At 39.6% G+C, this 22,313-nt stretch overlaps 1 protein-coding gene across 1 annotated transcript; it reads right to left on the minus strand.

The window, feature by feature from the left end:
* Positions 1-3,062: 3,062 nt before the first annotated feature.
* Positions 3,063-3,923, minus strand: LOC138905673 (uncharacterized). Its single transcript, XM_070194191.1, has 3 exons — positions 3,716-3,923; positions 3,607-3,652; positions 3,063-3,492 (listed from the first exon to the last, which is right to left on the minus strand). The coding sequence occupies exons 1-3, from the start codon at positions 3,921-3,923 to the stop codon at positions 3,063-3,065; spliced, it is 684 nt and encodes a 227-aa protein (XP_070050292.1).
* Between the last annotated feature and the right edge of the window lie 18,390 nt (positions 3,924-22,313).

The raw sequence follows: 22,313 nt of genomic DNA on the forward strand, positions 1-22,313 counted from the left end.
AACACACTGTACACATGAGCATATATATAATTAACACTTACTCCACTAACTAACTAAATCACCTACAATACACATCTGTCACCTAACTACCTTTGTCACCCTCTAAGCATTCAGCTTCACAACTGTCACCAGTTGTCATTCTAACCATCTCAACACCCCCTCTTCAAGCTAGGTGCCATGAAGATGTTCAAAACACCTAGCTTGCACATTAGGTGGTAATGTTGTACACTCCCAAGTCCCTTAGTTAACAAGTCTGTTGCATGTTCTTCTGTTGGGACATACACAGGTTGAATCAATTCCTCTTGCACTTTTTTTCTTATAAAATGGCAATCAACCTCTATGTGTTTTGTTCGTTCATGAAATACTGGATTGCTCGCTATCTGCATTGTTGCTTTACTATCAGTGAATATCTGAATTGGAGTGGATAATTCAACTCCCAGTTCCTTGAAAACTCCCAGCAGCCAGATCAATTCAGAGACTGTTAGTGTCATACTCCTATATTTTGATTCTGCTGAACTCCTTGCTACTGTATTCTGCTTCTTTGACTTCTATGAGACTAGAGACTCTCCAAACTTTACTAAGTAACCTCTTACTGACTTTCTTGAGTTTAGGCAACTTGCTCAGTCTGCATCATAGTATGCTCTTAAAGTCATATCACCATCTGCACTCATAAGAATACATGTTCATCAACTGCTGCTAACTTCATGATGCAATGGTGCTTGTGTGGTGACTGCATTCTGCCCCGCATCAACTTCATTTGCACCCTGAGTTGTTACTTGTGCATGTGCCCTTTGGTTAATCATCTGACTATCCTGGAGCTCCAGAAACAACGGCAAGTCTACACCTCTCTTCATTGATTGAAAAGGAAAAATATTCTCTTGGAATGTCACATCTCTACTCACAAAGAATCTCTTGGTCTTAAGATCATACAATCTGCAGCCTTTCTGAGATACTGAGTACCCCATATGAGCTGCAGCTACAGCTCTAGGTGAAAACTTGTCAATCTTTTCTGTAACTGTGGCATAGCACATGTAACCCATGACCCTCAAATGCAATAGACTTGGCTTAGATTTGTAAAACACCTCATAAGGAGATCTTCCACCGAGAACTGAGGATGGTACTCTATTTATAAGGTAGACAGCTGTTAACACACAGTCTCCCCAGAAATGTAGTGGGATGCTCCCTTGAAATCTCAGTGCCCTTGCCACCTCCAGGATGTGCCTATATCTTCTTTCCACCACTCCATTTTGCTATGGAGTGTGTGGACAACTACTTTGATGAAGGACTCCACAACCTGATAGGAAATCCTTACACTCTTTACTAAAGAATTCTGCACCATTATCAGTCCTTAACATTTTAATGACCTTTCCAAATTGCACATGCACCAGTTTAAAGAATGATTTCAGCAAAACAATAATATCACTCTTCAATTTCATTAGGAATACCCAAATCATCTTGGAATGATCATCTACAAGTGTTAAGACGTATCTATTACCATTGTATGTTGGAACTCTATATGGGCCCCAAATGTCCATATGGACTAATTGAAAAACATCACTTGCTCTACTGCTGCTGAGAGGAAAAGGTTTTCGAGTCTGTCTAGCCAAAGGGCATACAATACAGTTATTGAGACTACAACCTAAGAAGTCTTTAGCCTTTAGAAAATCCAGCTTCTTCATGACTGTTGCTGGAATGTGTCCAAGCCTTATGTGCTAGGTGCCTACATCAATCTTTATTCCTGTTGTAAGATAACTTCTAATCCTTTGTGTCTCATTGTATTTGTCTGTCTTTCTTGGAATTAGGAGATACAGGCCACTCTTTTCCTTACCATTCCCCTTCACCCTCCCAGTGTATAGATCCTGGAAGACATAAAATGTTAGAAAACAATTCACTGAACATTGCAACTCTCTTATCAGCTTTGAGACTGACAGTAAGTTGTATCTAAATTCAGGAACACACAACACATCATGTATGGTATCATCTCTTGTGAGATTATAGCTGCCTTGATAAGTAACAGGAACAGACTTACCATTGGGTAGGCTGACATTACCTCTCTTATGTTCAGGTTGTCTTACCACATCATTCAACATGTTATGATCTGAAGCCATATGGTCAGTTGCTCAAGTTAGGGGTGTTCATGGTTTGGTTTTGATCGGTTTTTTCCTAAAAAGAAACCAAACCAAGTAAGTCGGTTCTTCAAATATTGGAACCAAACCAAACCAATTAAGTTATTATTTTATCGATTCGATGTTTGTCGGTTTTTCGGTTAATTATCGGGGTTTTTCTTAAGTATGAGACATACATTACAAAACATATATTCCGACGGCTACATTTTCAACGTAACACTATCAAACCAATTGATCTTTTAGAAATCTATTATTTACCAAGATATATTGATGATAATTGAATCAAATAATGATGAATAATTTAATTACTCAATTAAAAATCGATTATTTTTAACATAAAATAAATTCTTGTACTCAGCAAAAGAAAAATAACAATCAAATTAAAATGTAAAAGCAAAAAATTAGATTATTATAATAGCAAAGAACTAGACTAAAAATACAAACGACTAATATGTACCATAAAATGTTAGAAACTTTATATAAAAATATACATATATATAGGTATAATAATAAATTTAAATAGTTACTTCTATAGTCGGTTTGGTTCGGGATTTTTCGGTTATTCTTTGATTAAAACCAAAATCAAACCAAATTTGATCGATTTTAAAATTCAAAACTAAAACCAAACCAAACCTAAAAAGTATCAATTTTTTTGGTTGGTTTGGTTCGGTTTTTCGGGTTTTTATGAACACCTCTAGCTCCAGTATCTATGATCCAAGGATCCCTACAATTCTCCAATAAATGTGAATTATTATTACCTGCCATATTAGTTGCATGCTCCTCTACCTTTTCTTTGGTCAACAGCTTGATTATCTCACCATACTGTTCCTTAGTGAAAATGTTTGACATTCATTGAGGTAATTCAGCTTTTCCTTTGTTCACGACACTCTCTTGACCATGACTTTTATTATTCATAGCTGCATTTGCTTGTTTGTATTACTGCTGTCTTTTTCCTTTGTAACCAGGTGGATACCCATGTAATTTGTAACAAGTGTCTTTTATGTGGCCTTTGAAATAGCAATACTCACAGTACAAGTCATTGAACTTCTTAAATTTCGTCTGATTCCCCCTGGTACTCATGAATACTATAGAATCGTTCATCTCATTTGCCAAACTAATCTGGAAATTAGACACACAAACTTTCCTCTGATTCTCTTCATTTATCAGCATTTCAAAAGCACGACTAACTGAAGGTGGTGGAGATTGCAACAAAATTTGACTCCTAATTGCCCCATAGGATACATTTAATCCCATTAAGAATTGAAAAAGCTTCTGTTGTTCTAAATGTTCAATGAAATCTCTTGTTCCAACAGTAACGGGAAGTGAGGGTATAAGAGAGCCATACTCATCCCATAATGACTTTAACCTAGAGTGATAAACAGAGATGCTAGGGGTACCTTGTAAAACTGTAGCTATCTCTCATTGAAGATTGTAGACTCTAGAACCATTGACCTTGTTGAATCGATCCTCAAGATCCAACCGAACCTCATGAGCATTTTCAGCATACACAATCCCAGTGACCAATTCTGGGGATACAGTCTTCATAATCCATGTCAACAATGTTGCATTGACTCGCTCCTAGTCCTCACCCAGATCTTCAATGAACTGAGATGTCGTGCAACTTCCGTCAATGAACCCTAATTTTCTCTTCGCTCGCAATGCAATCACAATCGCTTTGCTCCAAACTGAATAATTTTCAGTTCCTTTTAGCTGAATCGAGATAATCACATTGCTAGAATTGTTTGACGGCTGCAGGAATAACGGATGTCTAGGGTTGTCAATGTCTAAAGTCGCCATTGTTGAATTTCAGAAAGCTCTGAGAAAAAAAATACTTCGACGAACAAAATTAGCTTCACAAAAGCTAACTTGAATGTACTCTGACCTCGATCGATTCACTCAAGCTCAGATACCATGATAAATTCCACTATTAAAAGGTGGAGAATTGAAGCTCAGATCAAATCGAAGGAAGAAGAAGAAGAAGGTTCTGGAAGTAGTTGGATCTCAATTGCAGAGAATGAAAGTGATTACAATGGCTAATTACTCTAACACACTGTACACGTGAGCATATATATAATTAACTCTTATTCCACTAACTAACTAAATCACCTACAATACACGGCTGTCACCTAACTAACTCTGTCACCCTCTAAGCATTTAGCTTCACAACTATCATCAACTGTCATTCTAACCATCTCAACATTCTCCAGCTTTGAAGATGTGTGACATTGTTTACGTAACAAATATAGCAATGTATCTGTAACTTTATCAGAAATTTAATAAAGACGATGAATGTGCATCGAGTAAGATTAAGACTAAAATGCAAAAGTAGGGAATCATAGCCCGACAAAGGGTTAGGTCCAATTTGGATGCCCTTAGGTTTAGAACATGCAACAATCAGTTGGATTGCTAATTGAAAGCGCAATGTCAGTTGTTTGAGACTAGAAACTTGTCATTCTGCACCAATTTCCCTTGAGTGTTATTTCAAATGCCTGGGTAATCTGATTGTTACTAGTAATTTGATATGGAATAAGTTGCTCTGTTTCCAAACTTTAGTCCGTCGATATCTTATAGTAGGGGGTGGAGGGAGAGTATAACTTACGGGTTCGGCCGAACCCAGTAGCTTTCGTTCAAACCATGTGTTTGTCTTAAGAAATTCATTTAACATGTATAAATTATTAATTTAGAACCCAGTAACTTAAAAGATTTAGAATCCCGAACCCATAAGTTTCAAATCCTGGCTCCGCCTCTAGGCAATAGCTTGGGTTGCCACTCGACATGAGCTTCTTTTCCTTTACCTTTAAACAGTTAGAGCCTCTTCTCTTATCAGTCCTTATCATTGTTTTTAGTCTGTCAGTATTATTTACTCATACGTCTACTTCCTTTTGGTAGCAAAATCAGATATAAGAATATTTTACTTGTAATGACATATTAAAATTATGAACGTAAACTACCTAACATTTTTAAAGAAAAAATTAATTCTAATTGTACTAACTGCTTGAAGATATACTTGAAAGTTAAAATTTGTAACACACTTGTGGTGGGAAGAATTTTTGCGCAGACCTTATACATGTACTAAAGACTTCACTAAATATATATATAAATATTTAGATGTGAATCCAGTTATTATAATAAATTAACTTGAGGTTGCTGCAAAAATACATAAATTTCAAATCGTGGATCCGCCTCTGCCAAAAATATACTCCCACTAATGTAACGACACAACCAGACGTTTTGAGCTCTAGCACGTCATTCGGCAGTTTGAGGCCTTGAATAACTTTACTTCAGGTATTATAACTTGTATGTGTGGTCGGAATTGAATTTCGGGAAGTTCAGAGTTGATTTGGAAAGAAAATTCTAAATTCAGAAGCTTTAAGCTGGAAAAATTGACTAAGGTTTGACTTTTGAATAAACGACCTCGGAATCGGGAATTAAAGGTTCCAATAGGTTAGTATGATGATTTCGGACTTGGGCGTATATTCGGGTCACCCGGAAGCATTTCAGCGCTTATTGTGGACATTTGACATTTTGAAGGTTTTAAAATTTTCTAAGTTTGGTTTGAGGTGGACTTGGTGTTATCGATGTCCGTTTGGAATTCTGAGCATTGAAATAGGTTCGTGTCGTGATTTGTGACTTGTACGTAGAGTTTGGAGTCATTCCAGAATATTTAAGTATGTATCGGACGTGTTCGTCATAGTTTGAATGTTTGAAAGTTTAATGAAAGGTTTCAATTGTCGATTCATAATTTTGATGTTGTTTGGTGTGATTTGAGGCATCGAGCAGGTTCGTGTTATGTTTTGGGATACGTTAGTATGTTTCGATAGGGTCCCGGGGGCCTCGGGCTTGAAACAGATTGAGATCGGAAAGAAATTTGAAATTGAGGAAATGCTGGTTTTGGCCTACTACTGGTGCGACCGCACATCCGAAAATTTAGGCGCAGGTGCGAAACCGCTGAAGCGGACTGCTCAACGCAGAAGCGGAAGAGGGATGTGTGGGGAAGGTTCGCAGAAGCGACGTTTGGACCACACCTACGATGGCACAGATGCGGCTTCTTGGAGCGCAAAAGTTGATAGGAGCACAGAAGCGAGGGAGCTTGTCGCAGGACAGGGGCAGCTTCCGCAGGTGCGAAGGGGCGGGCTTCAATGCTTCACCACAGAAGCGGAGTTTTGGTTGCACAAGCGATGCCGCAGGTGCGGCTACTCTTCTGCAGGTGCGAAAATATCGCTTGGCAGGATTGTTTAAGAACGGGATTGGCTGTCCTTCTTGCATTTTTCACTTGGGTTGGCCGAATTTGGGGAGCTATTTTGAGGGAATTTTCATCAAGCAACGCGAGTTAAGTGATTCCCACATATTACGAGTTAAATACTTGGATTACATATGGATTTTTACATGAAATTTATGGAAATTAGTAAACAATGCGGGATTTTGGTAGAAAACCTAGAATCTGGCATTTTTGGATTTTGACCACGAAATAGGACATGAAATTAGGGATAAATTATATAATTGAGTTCGTGGTGTTATGGGTAATGTTAATCTTAAAGAATTTTGGAATTGGGGCACGTGGGCTAGAGGGTTTGACTTTATTGACTTTTGAGCGGAGTTGAGACTGGTTATAAATTGATTTATTACGAGTATTGGAGTATATTTCTATTGGTTTGCACATTGTTTGACTAGTTACAGATCATTTGGAGTCGGTTATGGAACTTCGGAGCGAGGTAAGTCTCTTGTCTAACTTTGTGAGGGGGAAACTACCCTCTAGGTGATGTAATTGTTATGTGCTATTAGTTATGGGTGCTACGTATGCAGGAGATGACGAGAGTTCGTACGTAGCTAAAGTATGTTTATGTTCGAGTAGACTTAGGACTTTACCATGTAATATTTGAAATATTTGAACTCATCCTGCTAGCTTAATTAATTGAAATTATAATTGAACTTGATTTAGAAGTATATACATATATATTAGGCCGAGCCTTATTATCTTAAGTTGTTGGCAAGTTATTTGATAAACGGTAAAGGTTATACTCACCTTATGTTCATATACTGTATCGTAAGCTCGTGTCTCGTAATTCGATAATTCCTTTCCTTTCTTGTGAAGCGGGTCGAATGCCTCGACAAGATTATGTACCAGACTCTCATGGGAGCAGGACATTCACCTCGGCAGTATAATAGATGCATTAATGGTTCGTGCCTCTCGACCCTCGACAGTGTATATGTTATGATGGGATCGGGCCAATCGCCTCGGCAGTATCATATTCTTTCTGAGATCTGGTCGTACGACCTCGGCATAATCGTGCGTTATATCGCTAGCAGTCCGAATATTCGCGAGATTTTCCTTCCACTGATGCCTTGCATTTTATATGGAAATTCTTATCGGTTTGTCATTGGCACTTGATAATTCCGAGATGTCGAGATAGAATACAAGATTGAGAAATTTATATTGTTAAAAGAAATTTTGGAAGATTGTGTTAGTTACGGATTTACCTCACTACTATTTTTGTACTCTTATCTGTTTATGATTTATCATATTGATTTATTGGACCACTAGTAAGTGTCAATGTCGACCCCTCGTTACTACTTCTCCGGGGTTAGGCTAGATACTTACTGGGTACGCGTTGATTTACGTACTTATACTGCACATCTTCACTAAATGTGCAGGATCTGTCAGGTTCATTTGATGATCAACTTGGCATGTAGGCGCATCGCAGTCCATAGAGTATCTATCGTACTATTTATTTTATCCTGTCTTATTTATATTCTAGACAGATGTTGTATTATTATGGTGTCCTTAGTAAATTCTCATGCACTTGTGACACCGGGTTTTGGGGGTACCTACTGGGTGTTCATTATTGTAGTTCGCGTAATTATTATCATTTCACCTTGTAATTTATACCTTATACGGAAATTGGAAAATAAAATCACGGGTTTTCTACGAGTACTAGACTTTACACTACTTATTCAACGGGATTCATGATTTCGAAAGTAGTAAAATGAGTAACTAAGTTGATTAATCACCGTTGGCTTGCCTGACGGCGGTGTTAGGTGCCATCACGACCTAGTAGATTTTGGGTCATGACAGCTTGATTTTAGAGCGTTATGTTCACTTGGGTCTCACGAGTCATGAGCAAGTCTAGTAGAGTCTTGCGGATCGATACAGAGACGTCTATACTTATCTTCGAGAGGCTACAAGGCTGTTAGGAGAACTTCCCTTCTTGATTCCTCATCGTGTGATTTGATTCGATTGAGGCTTATGCCTTTATTTCCTTTATACTCAATCTTATGCAACGTGGGGAGCTTGTTATCAATTGGTCATCAAGGAGTTGTGATGATACTGCAGACGTGGTGCAGGATATTTTCCTTGCGTATTCGAGCAGGCCATTATCGTCGCCTTGCGGAAGGGTGTTCTACTGTTTCAGCTCAGTATCTATATTTTCTATGATTTCGAGGCTAAGCACATATTATTATGATATTTATGCGTTGTTATCCCATAGTGTTGATGTAATGGTAGGGTACTTATTTATGTGTTGAGGCAGTGAATGACTCGAAAAGAGGATTTCTCGGTTTATGGTTTAGAGGTTCGACATCTAATTCCAGCGGAGGAAAGGAAAGCAGACTATGGATGTTTAGGCTTGGGTTGATGGAGTAACGAGACTTGATATTCTCGAGCGTGATTGAATCCTCAATTGCGATGTGGTATCGTTGTCCTTGTTTGAACGCATTAAGGCTCGCCAGTGTTATGGTCTTCTTTGATTTGCCTTCGGGGCAGGGTGTTGTGAAATGGTGCCCGAGAAGCGGTTGTCAGAGATGGCGGTGTGTAACTGTTTCAGAATCAAATCAGTGTTTCTAATGCTGATAGCTCGAGAAAGATGATCTTTTAGGAGGCTTAGAGTTGGTAGCAATTTATTAGTTCAGGTGCTACAGAGATGGGTTTTGATTTGAGGCAGCATTTGGGCAGCGAAGGATAAGTATGATGGGAGGTGTCTCGCGGTGGTTGAATTGCTAGCATGACAAATATGAAAAGTAGATGTCGAGAAGTTGCTTAAAGGAGATGGTTTAACCAAAGTGGAAGTGGCAGAGTAGCATATGAATTCTGTGGTAGGATAGCCACATTCCGTGAGAAAAGTTTAGAGCGATTTGGGGATCATGGTGGACAACGACTAGGTCTACGAATTTTATTTGGAATGGTGGCTACTGTGCTGAGGAAGGATGAATATGGCAGAAGGAAGTTGGCTTGGAGTGTTTAGGGGTGTAAGAGCTTGATTATCGTTATGGGATACAACATGACTTCGAGTTTGGAATGTGTGGTAGTTGTACCCAGTGCAGCGTTATTGGAAGATGTCGGCATGGAATTCCACATGTGGGTTATCTCCTGTGAGCAGGTTAGCGGTTGCGTGATGTTGATGAAGTTTCTACGAAGAGTTCTACTTACTACCCGGCAGAAGGTTGAATATGCGATTGTGGTTGATAATTCGGAGTGTTCATGTTCTGACAATGCACTAGAGTTTGGCTTATATTCGGGACCAAATCAGAGTGGGTGACTCTCAACAGTGGTTCTAATGGGTTCGTTATATGGCTAAAGACCAGGATTTTGCAGCTGAGTGTGAAGAATACTTGGGGAATTTTATATTTTATCATCGGGTCTGTGGGGCAGTATTAGAAAAATGGGAGAAACAATTTCGGATTCGCGGAAGGACTTTCATAATAAATGTACCAGTTTGAGATGCTATTATGCACATGAGGATGGTATGAGATGATGTGGTCTCGTGAATTGGGTCACTCGGGAGAAGTGTTGTTGAGTTTCGTTATGTTCTCGAATGGAGCTATTATTATTTCTAAGGCAAGTCAAGAGTAAATTGAAAGAAGTGGGGTCAGTTAGTAATGGTTCGAATCAACATGATTGTGGTAATGATTAGTTCCTTCGGTGTATTAGTTATACATGTGGTTTGTGGTTGTATGCGCGAGCTTGACAAATACCATAATTTGATTGATTTGAAAGGTATTTGATTCAAATGGCCTTGTTATGTGTAAATGGATCCTGGAAGAATTATGGCGGTTTATACCACAACTTGAGGTTTGTATTTTCTGTAGTTATGGGAATTCAGCTGCGTGTTGCAATGGTTCTTCTGAAATGAGTTAAGTGAAAGGGTTCTAGCCAATGAAGTATTTATTCTACTAGTAGTACAGAGGTTATAATGAATTCTCGTACTCTCGCATTGCAGCATGATAGGTGCAGTGAGCGGTATGGGAATTGGAAGTTGAGGATCAAGGTTGCGGCTCGGTGTTGATAAGAATGTGACGAGCTCGGATGAACAGGGAAGAATTTAGATGTTCAGAGTAAGCTAGCATTTTCTTTAGTGTCACCTGAGAACGATATCCTGTGTAAGGGGCTTTGTGTATTGATTTGCGGATTCTTGATTTGCTTTACAAAGTTAGTACGGTTGGTGGTATAGATGTGCAGACTTGTCTACCTAGTGCGAAAGGCCGTGAGAGCGCATCCCACGGGGAAATCTGTATAAGTGTGTCATGTTAGTCACTTGATTGTTAAAAATTGAAACCAAGTATGGAGATTTTTGGTACTATCATTAATGTGGGAGTTATACTTGGAAGGTGCTCTATTCTTTTGGTTGTGAACGGTGGGAGTTTGTTTCAGATTGGGACGGCTGCTCGTGTATGTCATGAATAGGGCCATTGTGGATCCTCGAAAGGTTGTTGGCCTAGTATGGTATAATCAGGATCGGTTTGAGGTCCGTTGGTGGGTCTAATGTGAATGTGTGCTCTATGTGAGGTCGGATGCGTTCAATCGGCATAACATTACTTACGAAGGAGTCTTCGGGCATTGGATGTTATTCCCATCATCAGTTATTCCATTTAATACCCTATTATGCCATGTGGGTTGTGAGACAGCTTGATTATTCACACATGTGTTGTGGTCCCGTATAGCTTGTGGTATTATATGAGTAGGATTGCTCTTAAGATGCGGATTATTTATTCCACCTTAGTCGTGCCTGGGTTTTGTAGCATATGGCGCTATCCGTCTCCCCAGGGTTGTATTTTTGCACTTGGCGTGCTTGTGGTCGATATTCAGGTATTTCGTTGGTATAAGCATTATGACTTGATGGGTATTTCCTTATTTATTGTTAAATGTGGATCGGGTGGCACGCCACCATATGTATGTTGTTTGGATTGGGTTGCACGCCGCAACGGTATCATATATGGATCGGGTTACACGCTACAATAGTAAGATGTTGAGTACGGTTCCATATATCTATTCTTGTGTATTTTGTTTCTCATTCTCTGAGAAGGGTTCATAGTATCTGTTCGACCATTTCAATCGTTACACGGGCTGCGTAGTTATTTTTCAGAGTTCGTTCCTCCTTATGTATCATATTCAAGTTGTGTCTTATCGGCGCATTGATGGCATCATATGAGATCTTGGTAGTGTTTGAGGTGGTTTATTGACTGAGCAACTTGTACTGGGTGAGACGAGGTTATTGGACCTGAGATCAGTGCGATCAGGGTCATAGAGGGTATATTAAAGAGAAAATATCGTTATTCAGTTCAGAATGAGGTAATGGTTCTTGTGAGGAGGAAAGACTTCATGATTTATAGATTCGATAGGTGGTTATGAGTTTCTACGCATCTCTTTCGTCGAGGCAGTATTACGAGGGTTGGGACGGGGCTTACATGTGTTATGAGGCATAATGCGGGCATTGGGTTAGTGAATTTGCAACTATTATGCTTGGAGGAGGTTACCATGGGCAAATGAGTTATGCGGTGTATTGTGTGGCATCAGCATGGGTGCTTGATCATGTGTTGGTTCAGCGTGTGGAGACTGATACAATGTTCGTATGTTACAATCGAGTATTGTGGAGAATTTCGGATGTTGGAATTTGGTTCTAGGACTTCTTAGCCAAGGTTATAGGGAGGATCTTCAGTCTGGCTCGAGATAGTGTGCTCACAAGGAATGTGGTAGCACGGGTAGGTGCACGAGGTGTTAAACAGTAATTTCGGACAACTCTGAAGCAGTTCTTGGCACGTTCGAGGACGAACGTTTGTTTAAATGGGGAGAATGTAACGACTCGATTGGTCGTTTTGAGCTCTAGCGCGTCATTCGGCGGTTTGAGGCCTTGAGTAGATTCACTTCAGGTATTATGACTTGTACGTGTGGTCGGAATTGAATTTTGGGAAGTTCAGAGTTGATTTGGAAAGAAAATTCTAGATTCGGAAGCTTTAAGTTGGAAGAATTGACTAAGGTTTGACTTTTGAGTAAACGGCCTCTGAATCGGGATTTGAAGGTTCCAATAGGTTCGTATGCTGATTTCGAACTTGGGCGTATGTTCGGGTTGAGTATCGGGTCAACCAGGAGCAATTCAGCGCTTATTGTGGAAAGTTGGCATTTTGAAGATTTTAGAATTTCCTAAGTTTGGTTTGAGGTGGACTTTGGTATTATTGATGCCCGTTTAGGATTCTGAGCCTTGGAATAGGTTCGTGTCGTGATTTGTGACTTGTACGTAGAGTTTGGCCTCATTCCGGAATGTTTAAGTATGAATCGGACGAGTTCGTCGTAGTTTGAATGTTTGAAAGTTTAAGGAAAAGTTTCAATTGTTGATTTGTAATTTTGATATTGTTTGGTGTGATTTGAGGCCTCGAGCAGGTTCGTTTATGTTTTGGGATGCGTTGGTATGAAATCGGATAGAAATTTGAAATTGAGGAAATGCTGGTTTTGGCCTACTGCTGGTGCTACCGCACATGCGGAAATTTGGGCGCAGGTGCGGAACCGCTGAAGCAGACTGCTCAACATAGAAGCGGAAGAGGGGTGTGTGGGGAAGGTTCGCAGAAGCGATGTTTGGACCGCACCTGCGATGCCGCAGATGCGGCTTCTTGGAGCGCAGAAGCAGAGAGGAGCACAAAAGCGAGGGAGCTTGTTGCACCCGCAATGTCGCAGGAGCGGGGCAGCTTCCACAAGTGCGAAGGGGCGGGCTCCAGTGATTTTCCTCAAAAGCAGAGTTTTGGTTGCACAAAAGATGCCGCAGGTGCGGCTACTATTCCGCAGGTGCGAAAATATCGCTTGGCAGAATTGTTTTAAGAACAGAATTTGGCTCTCCTTCTTTCATTTTTCACTTGGGTTGGCGAATTTGGGGAGCTATTTTGAGGGGATTTTCAACAAGAAAAATGAGTTAAGTGATTCCCATATATTACGATTTAAATACTTGGATTACATATTGATTTTAACATGGAATTTACGGAAATTAGTAGAAATTGCGTGATTTTGGTAGAAAACGTAGAATTTGGTATTTTTGGATTTTTACCACGAAATTGGACATGGAATTAGGAATAAATTATATAATTGAGTTCGTGGTGTTATGGGTAATGTAAATCTTCAAGAATATTTGGAATCCGGACAGGTGGGCCCGAGAGTTTGACTTTATTGACTTTTCGAGCGGATTTGAGACTCGTTATAAATTGATTTATTACGAGTATTGGAGTATATTTTTATTGGTTTACACATTGTTTGACTAGTTTCAGATCGTTTGGCTTTGAATTGAAGAGTTAGAGAGGCGTTGGAGCCGGTTATGGAACTTCGGAGCGAGGTAAGTCTCTTGTCTAACTTTATGAGGCGGAAACTAACCTCTAGGTGATGTAATTGTTATGTGCTATTAGTTGTTGGTGCTACGTACGCACGAGGTGACGAGATTCCGTACGTAGCTAAAGTATGTTTATGTCCGGGTAGACTTAGAACTTTATCATGTAATATGTGAAATAGTTGAACTCATCATGCCGGCTTAATTAATTGAAATTATAATTGAACTTGATTTAGAAGTATATACATATATATTAGGCCCAGCCTTATTACCTTGAGTTGTTGGCAAGTTATTTTCGAAATGGTAAAGGTTATACTCACCTTGTCTTCATATACTGTATCGTAAGCTCCTGTCTCGTAATTCGATAATTCCTTTCATTTCTTGTGGAGCTGGCTGAACGCCTCGACAGGATTATGTACCACACTCTAATGGAAGCGGGCCGTTCTCCTCAGCAGTATAATAGATACATCTATGGTTTGTGCCGCTTGACCCTCGGCAGTGTACACGTTATGATGGGATCGGGCCGATCGCCTCGGCAGTATCATATTCTTTATGAGATCTAGCCGTACGACCTCGGCATTATCGTGCGTTATATCGCTAGCAGTCCGCATATTCGTGAGATTTTCCTTCCACTGAAGCCTTGCATTTTATATGAAAATTCTTATCCGTTTGTCATTGGCACTTGATAATTCCGAGCTGTCGAGATAGAATACGAGATTAAGAAATTGATATTGTTAAAAGAAATTTTGGAAGATTGTGTTAGTTACGGATTTACCTCACTACTATTGTTGTACTCTTATTTGTTTATGATTTATCATATTGATTTATTGTACCACTAGTAAGTGTCGATGTCGACCCCTCACCACTACTTCTCCGGGGTTAGGCTAGATACTTACTGGGTACGTGTTGATTTACGTACTTGTGTTGTACTTCTGCACTAAATGTTCAGGATCTGATATGTTCATTTGATGATCATCTTGGCGCGTAGCCGCAGCTATTGAGGAGACTTCATATGAGTTGCATTCTAGGCTATGCATCGCAGTACACAGAGTCTTTGTCGTACTATTTATTTTATCCTGTCTTATTTACATTCTAGACATATGTTGTATTATTATTGTACTCCTTAGTAAATGCTCATGCACTTGTGACACCAGGTTTTGGGGGTGCCTACTGGGTGTTCATTATTGTAGTTCGCATAATTATTATCATTTCACCTTGTAATTTATACCTTATACGAAAATTAGAAAAATAAAATCACGGGTTTTCTACGAGTACTAGACATTACACTACTTATTCAATGGGATTCATGATTTCGAAAATAGTAAATGAGTAACTAAGTTGATTAATCAATGTTGGCTTGCCTGACCGAGGCGTTAGGCGCTATCACGACGTATAGTGAATTTTGGGTTGTGATAAATAAAATATAAATCAATTAATGGACATGATATTGACATCACTAGACGTGATGTAGAATATGCCTGTGTAAATATATGAGTACTCCTATTTGAAATTTAGTCGTGTTTGAACATGAATTCCACTTGGAAAAAAATAGGGAACTAGTGAATAAAACCTATTAGTATTTCACTTGAAATACTTCTCAAATAAATTATTTAGAGTCTGTTTGGAAAGCCACTGAAAAATTAAATTTAGGTGTAATTACACAGTTTGACATGTTTGTCTGGCTAAGTAATTACTTGGTCTGCTTGGAATTATGTGTAATTGGAGAGGTGTAGTTACCGTCTCCAATTCTTGGTGGGGGGGGAGAGGGGAGGGGAGGTTGAGAATTGGTGGTAATTACACTGTGTAATTACAAGGTTTCTTTTTAATTTCTTTCCTTTTTTATTTTAATTAATTTTCTTTATAACTTTTTATTTCCATTATTTTAATTTATTTTTTATTTTAATTTTACTTTTATTTTTTTAAATTTAAAAAATATTTTCATTGTACATTATTTATTTTTTATTTCTCTATCTTTACTTCTTGTGATTCCATGTAATTGCTCGTATATTTTGTTTCTTATTTGTTTTATTTTCTTCATTTAGCATAACTGCGTTATTATTCTAGTTTTTCAAACTATACCTCCTAATATTAGAAATAATGAGTTATTAACAAATTTGATATATAACGAGTGACGTTATTAAAGTAGAATTTCGTTGTTGAATGAGGTTATAAACTTATTATGTTTCTTAATCTTAAGTTGTATTGGAACTTATTTTTATGATGTTGAAATTTGACATACATTAATTTTTTTTTAAGGATTTTAAAATTGTGTTATATTTATGATTCCAATTTACTTGTTTTAGTAGTATTGTCTTGTTATTTCACATTGCATGTTGTTCACTTTTTAGTTAGAATTGATAGATTAGTTTTGTCAAACATTTGCATAATGTTATGTGATGACCCAAAAGGGTCATCTTTAAATTTGATAATTAATTCTGTGTTCTAAGACCTCGAAAAGTACTATTTATCACTCCTCAACTTGCATGCGCAGTCCGTATAATTTTTCGGAAAGATTTTATATGAAAAATTGATTAAAATGTGAAATAAAGCCTTGAAACTCAACTGAGTTGTCTTTGATCAACAGTTTGAGCAAACAGACTCGGATCAATGTTTTGACAGTTTCGATAGGTCTGTATTGTGATTTGGGACTTGAGCGTATACCCGGAATTTAATTTGGAGGTCCCTAACTCAAGTTATGACCATTTAACGAAAACTAGAAATTTAAAGGCTAAAGATTTCCAAGTTAGACCACGGAGTTGACTTTTTGATATCGGGGCTGGAATCCAATTTTGAATATTTTCATAGATCCGTTATGTCATTTATGACTTGTGTGCAAAATTTGAGGTCAATCGGACTTGATTTGATAGGTTCAGGCGTCATTTGTAGAAATTAAAAGTTTCAAAGTTCATTAGGCTTGAATCTATGTGTGATTCATTTTTTTAGTGTTGTTGGAGGTGATTTGAGGTTTTGACTAAGTCCCTATGATGTTTTAGAACTTGTTGGTATATTTGGTTGAGGTCCCGAGGGCCTCGGGCGAGTTCCGGATGGTTAACAGATTGAATTTCGGACATGGAATGCTGCTGGAAATTTTCTGATGCTTGTTCTAGTTTCCTTCTTCGCGTTCGCGAGGGGAGCCTCACATTCGCGAGGGGAGCCTCATGTTCGCGAAGAGGAAATTTGGACTGGCACATTTTGTGCTACGCGTTCGTGACCATGTACACGCGTTCGCAAAGGGTCGAGGTGCAAAGTTTCGCGTTCGCGATCGAAGCCCCGCGTTCGCGAAAGGGAAATGACCGGATAGGATTTTTGCCTTCGCGTTCGCGAAGGGCAGCCCGCGTTCGTGAAGCCAAGCCATGCAAGGCATCGCGTTCGCGAGGTTGCCTTCGCGTTCACGAAGCGCAATGTTTGGCAGCACAAAAATGTGCTTCGCGAACGCGAGGGTACTATCGCGTTCGCGAAGAAGAAAAATCTGAAAAAACAGAACTTAAGTTCTGGAAATGGGATTTCGACCCATTTTTTACCATTTTCGACTTTGAGCTCGGTTAAGACGATTTTTGGGTGATTTTTATGGGAAAATATTGGGATAAGTGTTCCTTATCCTATATTGATTATATTTCATGATTCCATATTCATTTATATCATGAGTCCGTGAATTTATGGAAGAAAAATCAAATTTTTATAAAATCTTCCAAAAATGCAAAATGAAGATTTGAAAGCCAATCCGATGTCGGAATTCGATAATTTTTATATGGTTGAACTCGTATCGGAAAGGGAGTCGGATTTCACGAGTTTTTTCAGGATTCGAGACGTGGATCTCACTGTTGATTTTTAAAATGAATTTTGGATTTTTATCCGGAAAATTAGTAAATTCATATGGAATTAATTCCTACAATTTGTATTGAATATATTGAATTGATTATGACTAGATTTGAGGATTTCTGACACTAATTCGCGAGGCAAGGGTATATTGAAAACTTGTAATTTGGTTGCGAAGCGAGGTAAATGTCGTGGTTAACCTTGATATGAGAAAATAGAACCCTTAAATTATTTGTTATGTGAAATGCATGTGAACGACGTATAGGCGAGGTGACGAGTGTCTATACGTCGTCAAATTAATTGTTTGCATAATTACTTGAAAAATCATAAATCGTTTTAAATCATGAATTAATTGTTATATTTATTGTTTCTCTCGTGTTCTTTTTCCAATACCATGCCTTGAATCCATACTATAATTGTTACATGCTTATTTGATTTATGTGACTTAATTGCCACTTGACATTTAGCATTCTAATTATTAAAATGCCTATCACATCCTTAATTTCCACAATTAATTGCTACTTGTCACCACTTATTTCTAATAAATTATAATTATTGTATGCTTGTTGTCTTATAATTTCATATTAATTATTGTATTTATTGAATTAATTTCTTTTATAAGAATTGGTAAATCATATTATTGGAGGAGCGGGTTGCACGCCGCAACGGAAATGAAAGTAAAAATATATTGGGGGATCGGATTGCACGCCGCAACAGACTTATTTAAAAGTCTATATTGGGGGATCGGGTTGCACGCCGCAACAGAATTGATTAAAATGAATATATTGGAGGAGCGGGTTGCACGCCGCAACAAAAGTGAATATGAATATATTGTGGGAGCGGATTGCATGCTGCAACGGAAATTGAATAAAATAATAATTGGTTATGACTGCTGAGTTGGCTTCAACTATTTAAATGAGTTACCTAACTTATTTATATTATTGTGGTTATTACTATTATTGCATACAGGTTAATGTAAGTGACTAGCCTTAGTCTCGTCACTACTTCGTCGAGGTTAGGCTCGGCACTTACCAGTACATGGGGTCGTTTGTACTGATACTACACTCTGCACTTCTTGTGTAGATTTCGGAGTTGGTCCCAACGGCGTACCATAGAGTTACTCAGATTTTAGCTACTCAGAGGAGACTTGAGGTATGCACAACGCCCGCAGTTCTGAAGTCCCCGTCTACCTTATTTTAGCCACGTGTTTGCTTTCAGACAGCTTTATTTTATTCATACCTTTATTTGTATTATTCTAGAAGCTCGTACACTTGTGACACCAGTTCTGGGATGGTATTTAGACATCGCTATTATTATGGATTATTCACTACATTTCAGACTTTACTTCCGCATTTGTTTCTTTGTTATTGATTAATTTAAAATTGTTTTAAAATGGCTAATATTATTCTAACATTGGCTTGCCTAGCAAGTGAAATGTTAGGCGCTATTACGGTCCCAAAGGTGGGAATTTCGGGTCGTGACAGTTGGTATCAGAGCACTAGGTTACACAAGTCTCATGAGTCACGAGCAAACTTAGTAGAGTCTGAAGGATCGACACGGAGACATGTGTACTTATCTTTCAGAGGCTATAAAGTTTAGGAACAATATCATTTCTTTCTTATTCTGTCGTGCGATCTTATTCTATCATCGATAATTGAACCATTCTATTCTTATTCTCTCACAGATGGTGAGAACACGTAATAAATCTACCGACGGACAGGGACTAGAGCCACCGGTGGAAACTATGGCCAGAGGTAGAGGTCGAGGCCGAGGTTGTGCTAGAGGCCGAGGCAGAGGCAGAGGTAGAGCTCAGTCTAGAGATCGAGCAGCAGCACCTGTTGTAGATCCTCAGGTGGATCTTCAGGAGGAGGTTCCAGTTCAGACTGTACCAGTTGGACCAGTTCAGGTTCCGGAAGGGTTCATAGCTACTCCAGTGCTTCAGGACACTCTAGTCCGTCTGGTGAGTCTTATGCAGGGCGTGGCCCAGAATGGTACATTTCCAGTGGCACCAGCCGTCTCACAGGCTGGAGGATGAGCATAAACTCCCACTACTCCCACTCCAGAACAGATGGCTTCCCAGAATCAGGCTCCTGCAGCCCCGCCAGTTGGGGTAGTTCAGCCAGTTGTTGCGGCACAGACCAGTGATAGGCCCGCCATGTATTTTAAGGCCTTATTGAGACTGGATAAGTTTACTAAGCTCTTTCCAGTTCACTTCAGTGGTACACCTTCTGAGGACCCACAGGATTATCTTAACCGCTGCCATGAGGTGCTGCGGAACATGGGTATAGTTGAGACCAATGGGGTCGATTTTGCTGTATTTCAGATGACGAGTTCTGCCAAGAGGTGGTGGAGAGATAATACATTGACCAGACCAGTTGGATTGCCTGCACTTACCTGGGAGCAGTTCTCACAGCTATTTCTAGAGAAGTTCCTTCCTTTCATACTAAGAGAGGATTACCACAAGCAATTTGAGCGTCTACAGCTTGGCAGTATGACTGTTACTCAGTATGAGTCCCGTTTTGTGGATTTAGCCCGTCATGCTCTCCTTTTACTACCTACTGAGGGAGAGAGAGTGAGGAGGTTTATTGAGGGACTCACTCACCATATCAGGCTTCAGATGGCCAAGGAAACTGAAAGTGAGATTTACTTTCAGGCGGCTGCTAATGTCGCGAGGAGGATCGAGATGGTTCTTGCACAGGAGGGAGGGTAGTGGTCTAATAAGAGGCCTCATTAGTTCGGTGGTTTCAGTGGTGCCTCATCTGGAGGCAGGGGTAATTTTGGTAGAGGTCATCCTCCCAGACCGTTTCATTCAGCACTTCAAGCATCTCCCGGTGCTTTAGGGAGTCACGGTCTTATTATGCCTTACTCTGGGCAGCCAACATTTAGTGCACATTCAGCTCCTATCAGTGCACCACCACTCCAGAGTCACTACAATGGTTATCTGGCCTGTTCGGGTCAGCTTCAACTTCAGCCGCCACGACATCAGGATGGGTGTTATGAGTGTGGGAACATTGGTCACATCAGGAGATATTGCCCTAGGTTGTTGAGTAATAGATCTCGGTAGGATTCTCGTGCCATCATACCGACACCAGTTGCTTCACCATCTGCTCAGCCAGCTAGAGGTAGGGGTCAGGTAGTTAGAGGTGGAGGTCAGACAGTTAGAGGTGGAGATCAGGTTGTTAGAGGTAGAGGCCAGCCAGTTAGAGGCCATCCCAGGGACGCGGTTCAGGGTGGTGGGGCCCAGCCCCAATTTTATGCTTTTCCAGCTAGGCCTGAGGACGAGTCATCTGATGCTGTGATCACAGGTATTATTCCAGTTTGCCATAGAGATGCTTCAGTTCTATTTGATCCAGGATCTACCTATTCCTATGTGTCCTCCTATTTTGCTTCATATTTGGTTGTGCCTCATGATTCTATGAGTGCTTCTGTGTGTGTATCTACACCGGTAGGAGACTCTGTTGTAGTAGATCATGTCTATCGTTCGTGTGTTGTTACTATTGGTAGTCTTGAGACTAGTGTGGATCTTCTACTTCTTGATATGGTAGATTTTGATGTCATCTTGGATATGGATTGGTTGTCACCTTATCATGTTATATTGGATTGTCATGCCAAGATAATGACCCTAGCCATGCCGGGGTTACCTCAGTTAGAGTGGAAAGGAACTCCTGGTCATTCAACCAGTAGGGTTATTTCTTATATGAATGCTCGGTGTATGGTCGAGAAAAGGTGTCTAGCCTATTTGGCTTATATTCGCGATCCTTGTGCGGATGTTCCTTCTATGAACTCAGTACCAGTTGTTCGTGAATTTCTAGAAGTATTTCCTGCAGATTTGTCGGGGATGCCACCCGACAAAGATATTGACTTCTGTATTAATTTGGCTCCAGGACTCAGCCCATTTCTATCCCACCATACCGTATGGCCTCGCCAAAGTTGAAAGAATTGAAGAAGCAGTTACAAGACTTGCTTGATCAGGGATTCATTAGACCCAGTGATTTGCCCTGGGGTGTACCGGTATTATTTATAAAGAAGAAAGATGGTTCAATACTAATGTATATAGATTATCGGCAGTTGCATAAGGCCACTATAAAAAAACAAATATCCGCTACCAAGATTTGATGACTTATTTGATCAGCTTCAAGGTGCCAAGGTATTTTCAAAAATCGATTTGAGGTCTGGTTATCATCAGTTGAAGATTAGGGCATTTGATGTCCCTAAGACAGCTTTTCGAACTCGGTATGGGCATTACGAATTCCTAGTGATGTCATTTGGGCTGACAAAAGCCCCAACAACATTTATGGATTTGATGAATTGGGTGTTCAAGCCCTATTTGGATTCTTTTGTGGTTGTATTCATCGATGATATCTTGATTTACTCTAGCAGTCGAGAAGAGCATGAACAACATCTTCGTAGTGTGCTTCAGACTTTGAAGAATAATCAATTATATGCCAAATTTTCAAAATGTGAATTTTGGTTAGACTCAGTGGCCTTTTTGGGGGCATGTTGTAACGGCAGAAGACATAAAGGTGGATCCTAAGAAGATTGAGGCTGTTCAGAATTGGCCTAGACCTACTTCAGTTACAGAGATCCGGAGTTTTCTGGGTTTGGCAGGTTATTATCGTCGGGTCGTTGAAGGGTTTTCATCTATAGCAAGCCCATTGACCAGAATGACCCAGAAAAGTGTCCCATTCAGATGGTCAGACGAGTGTGAGTTGAGCTTTCAGAAGCTCAAGACTGCTTTGACTACGGCGCCAGTGTTGGTATTACCCTCAAGTTCAGGATCTTATACAGTGTATTG

This window comes from Nicotiana tomentosiformis, chromosome 2, assembly GCF_000390325.3.
Source record: "Nicotiana tomentosiformis chromosome 2, ASM39032v3, whole genome shotgun sequence".
Taxonomy (NCBI): domain Eukaryota; kingdom Viridiplantae; phylum Streptophyta; class Magnoliopsida; order Solanales; family Solanaceae; genus Nicotiana; species Nicotiana tomentosiformis.

Coding starts and splice junctions, on each gene's coding strand:
- LOC138905673 (XM_070194191.1), bottom strand. CDS start 3,923: ATGGCGACTTTAGACATTGACAACCCTAGACATCCGTTATTCCTGCAG. Junction 3,653..3,715: donor TCAGTTCATTGAAGATCTGG/GTGAGGACTAGG, acceptor CTGTATCCCCAG/AATTGGTCACTGGGATTGTG. Junction 3,493..3,606: donor GAAAATGCTCATGAGGTTCG/GTTGGATCTTGA, acceptor TTATCACTCTAG/GTTAAAGTCATTATGGGATG.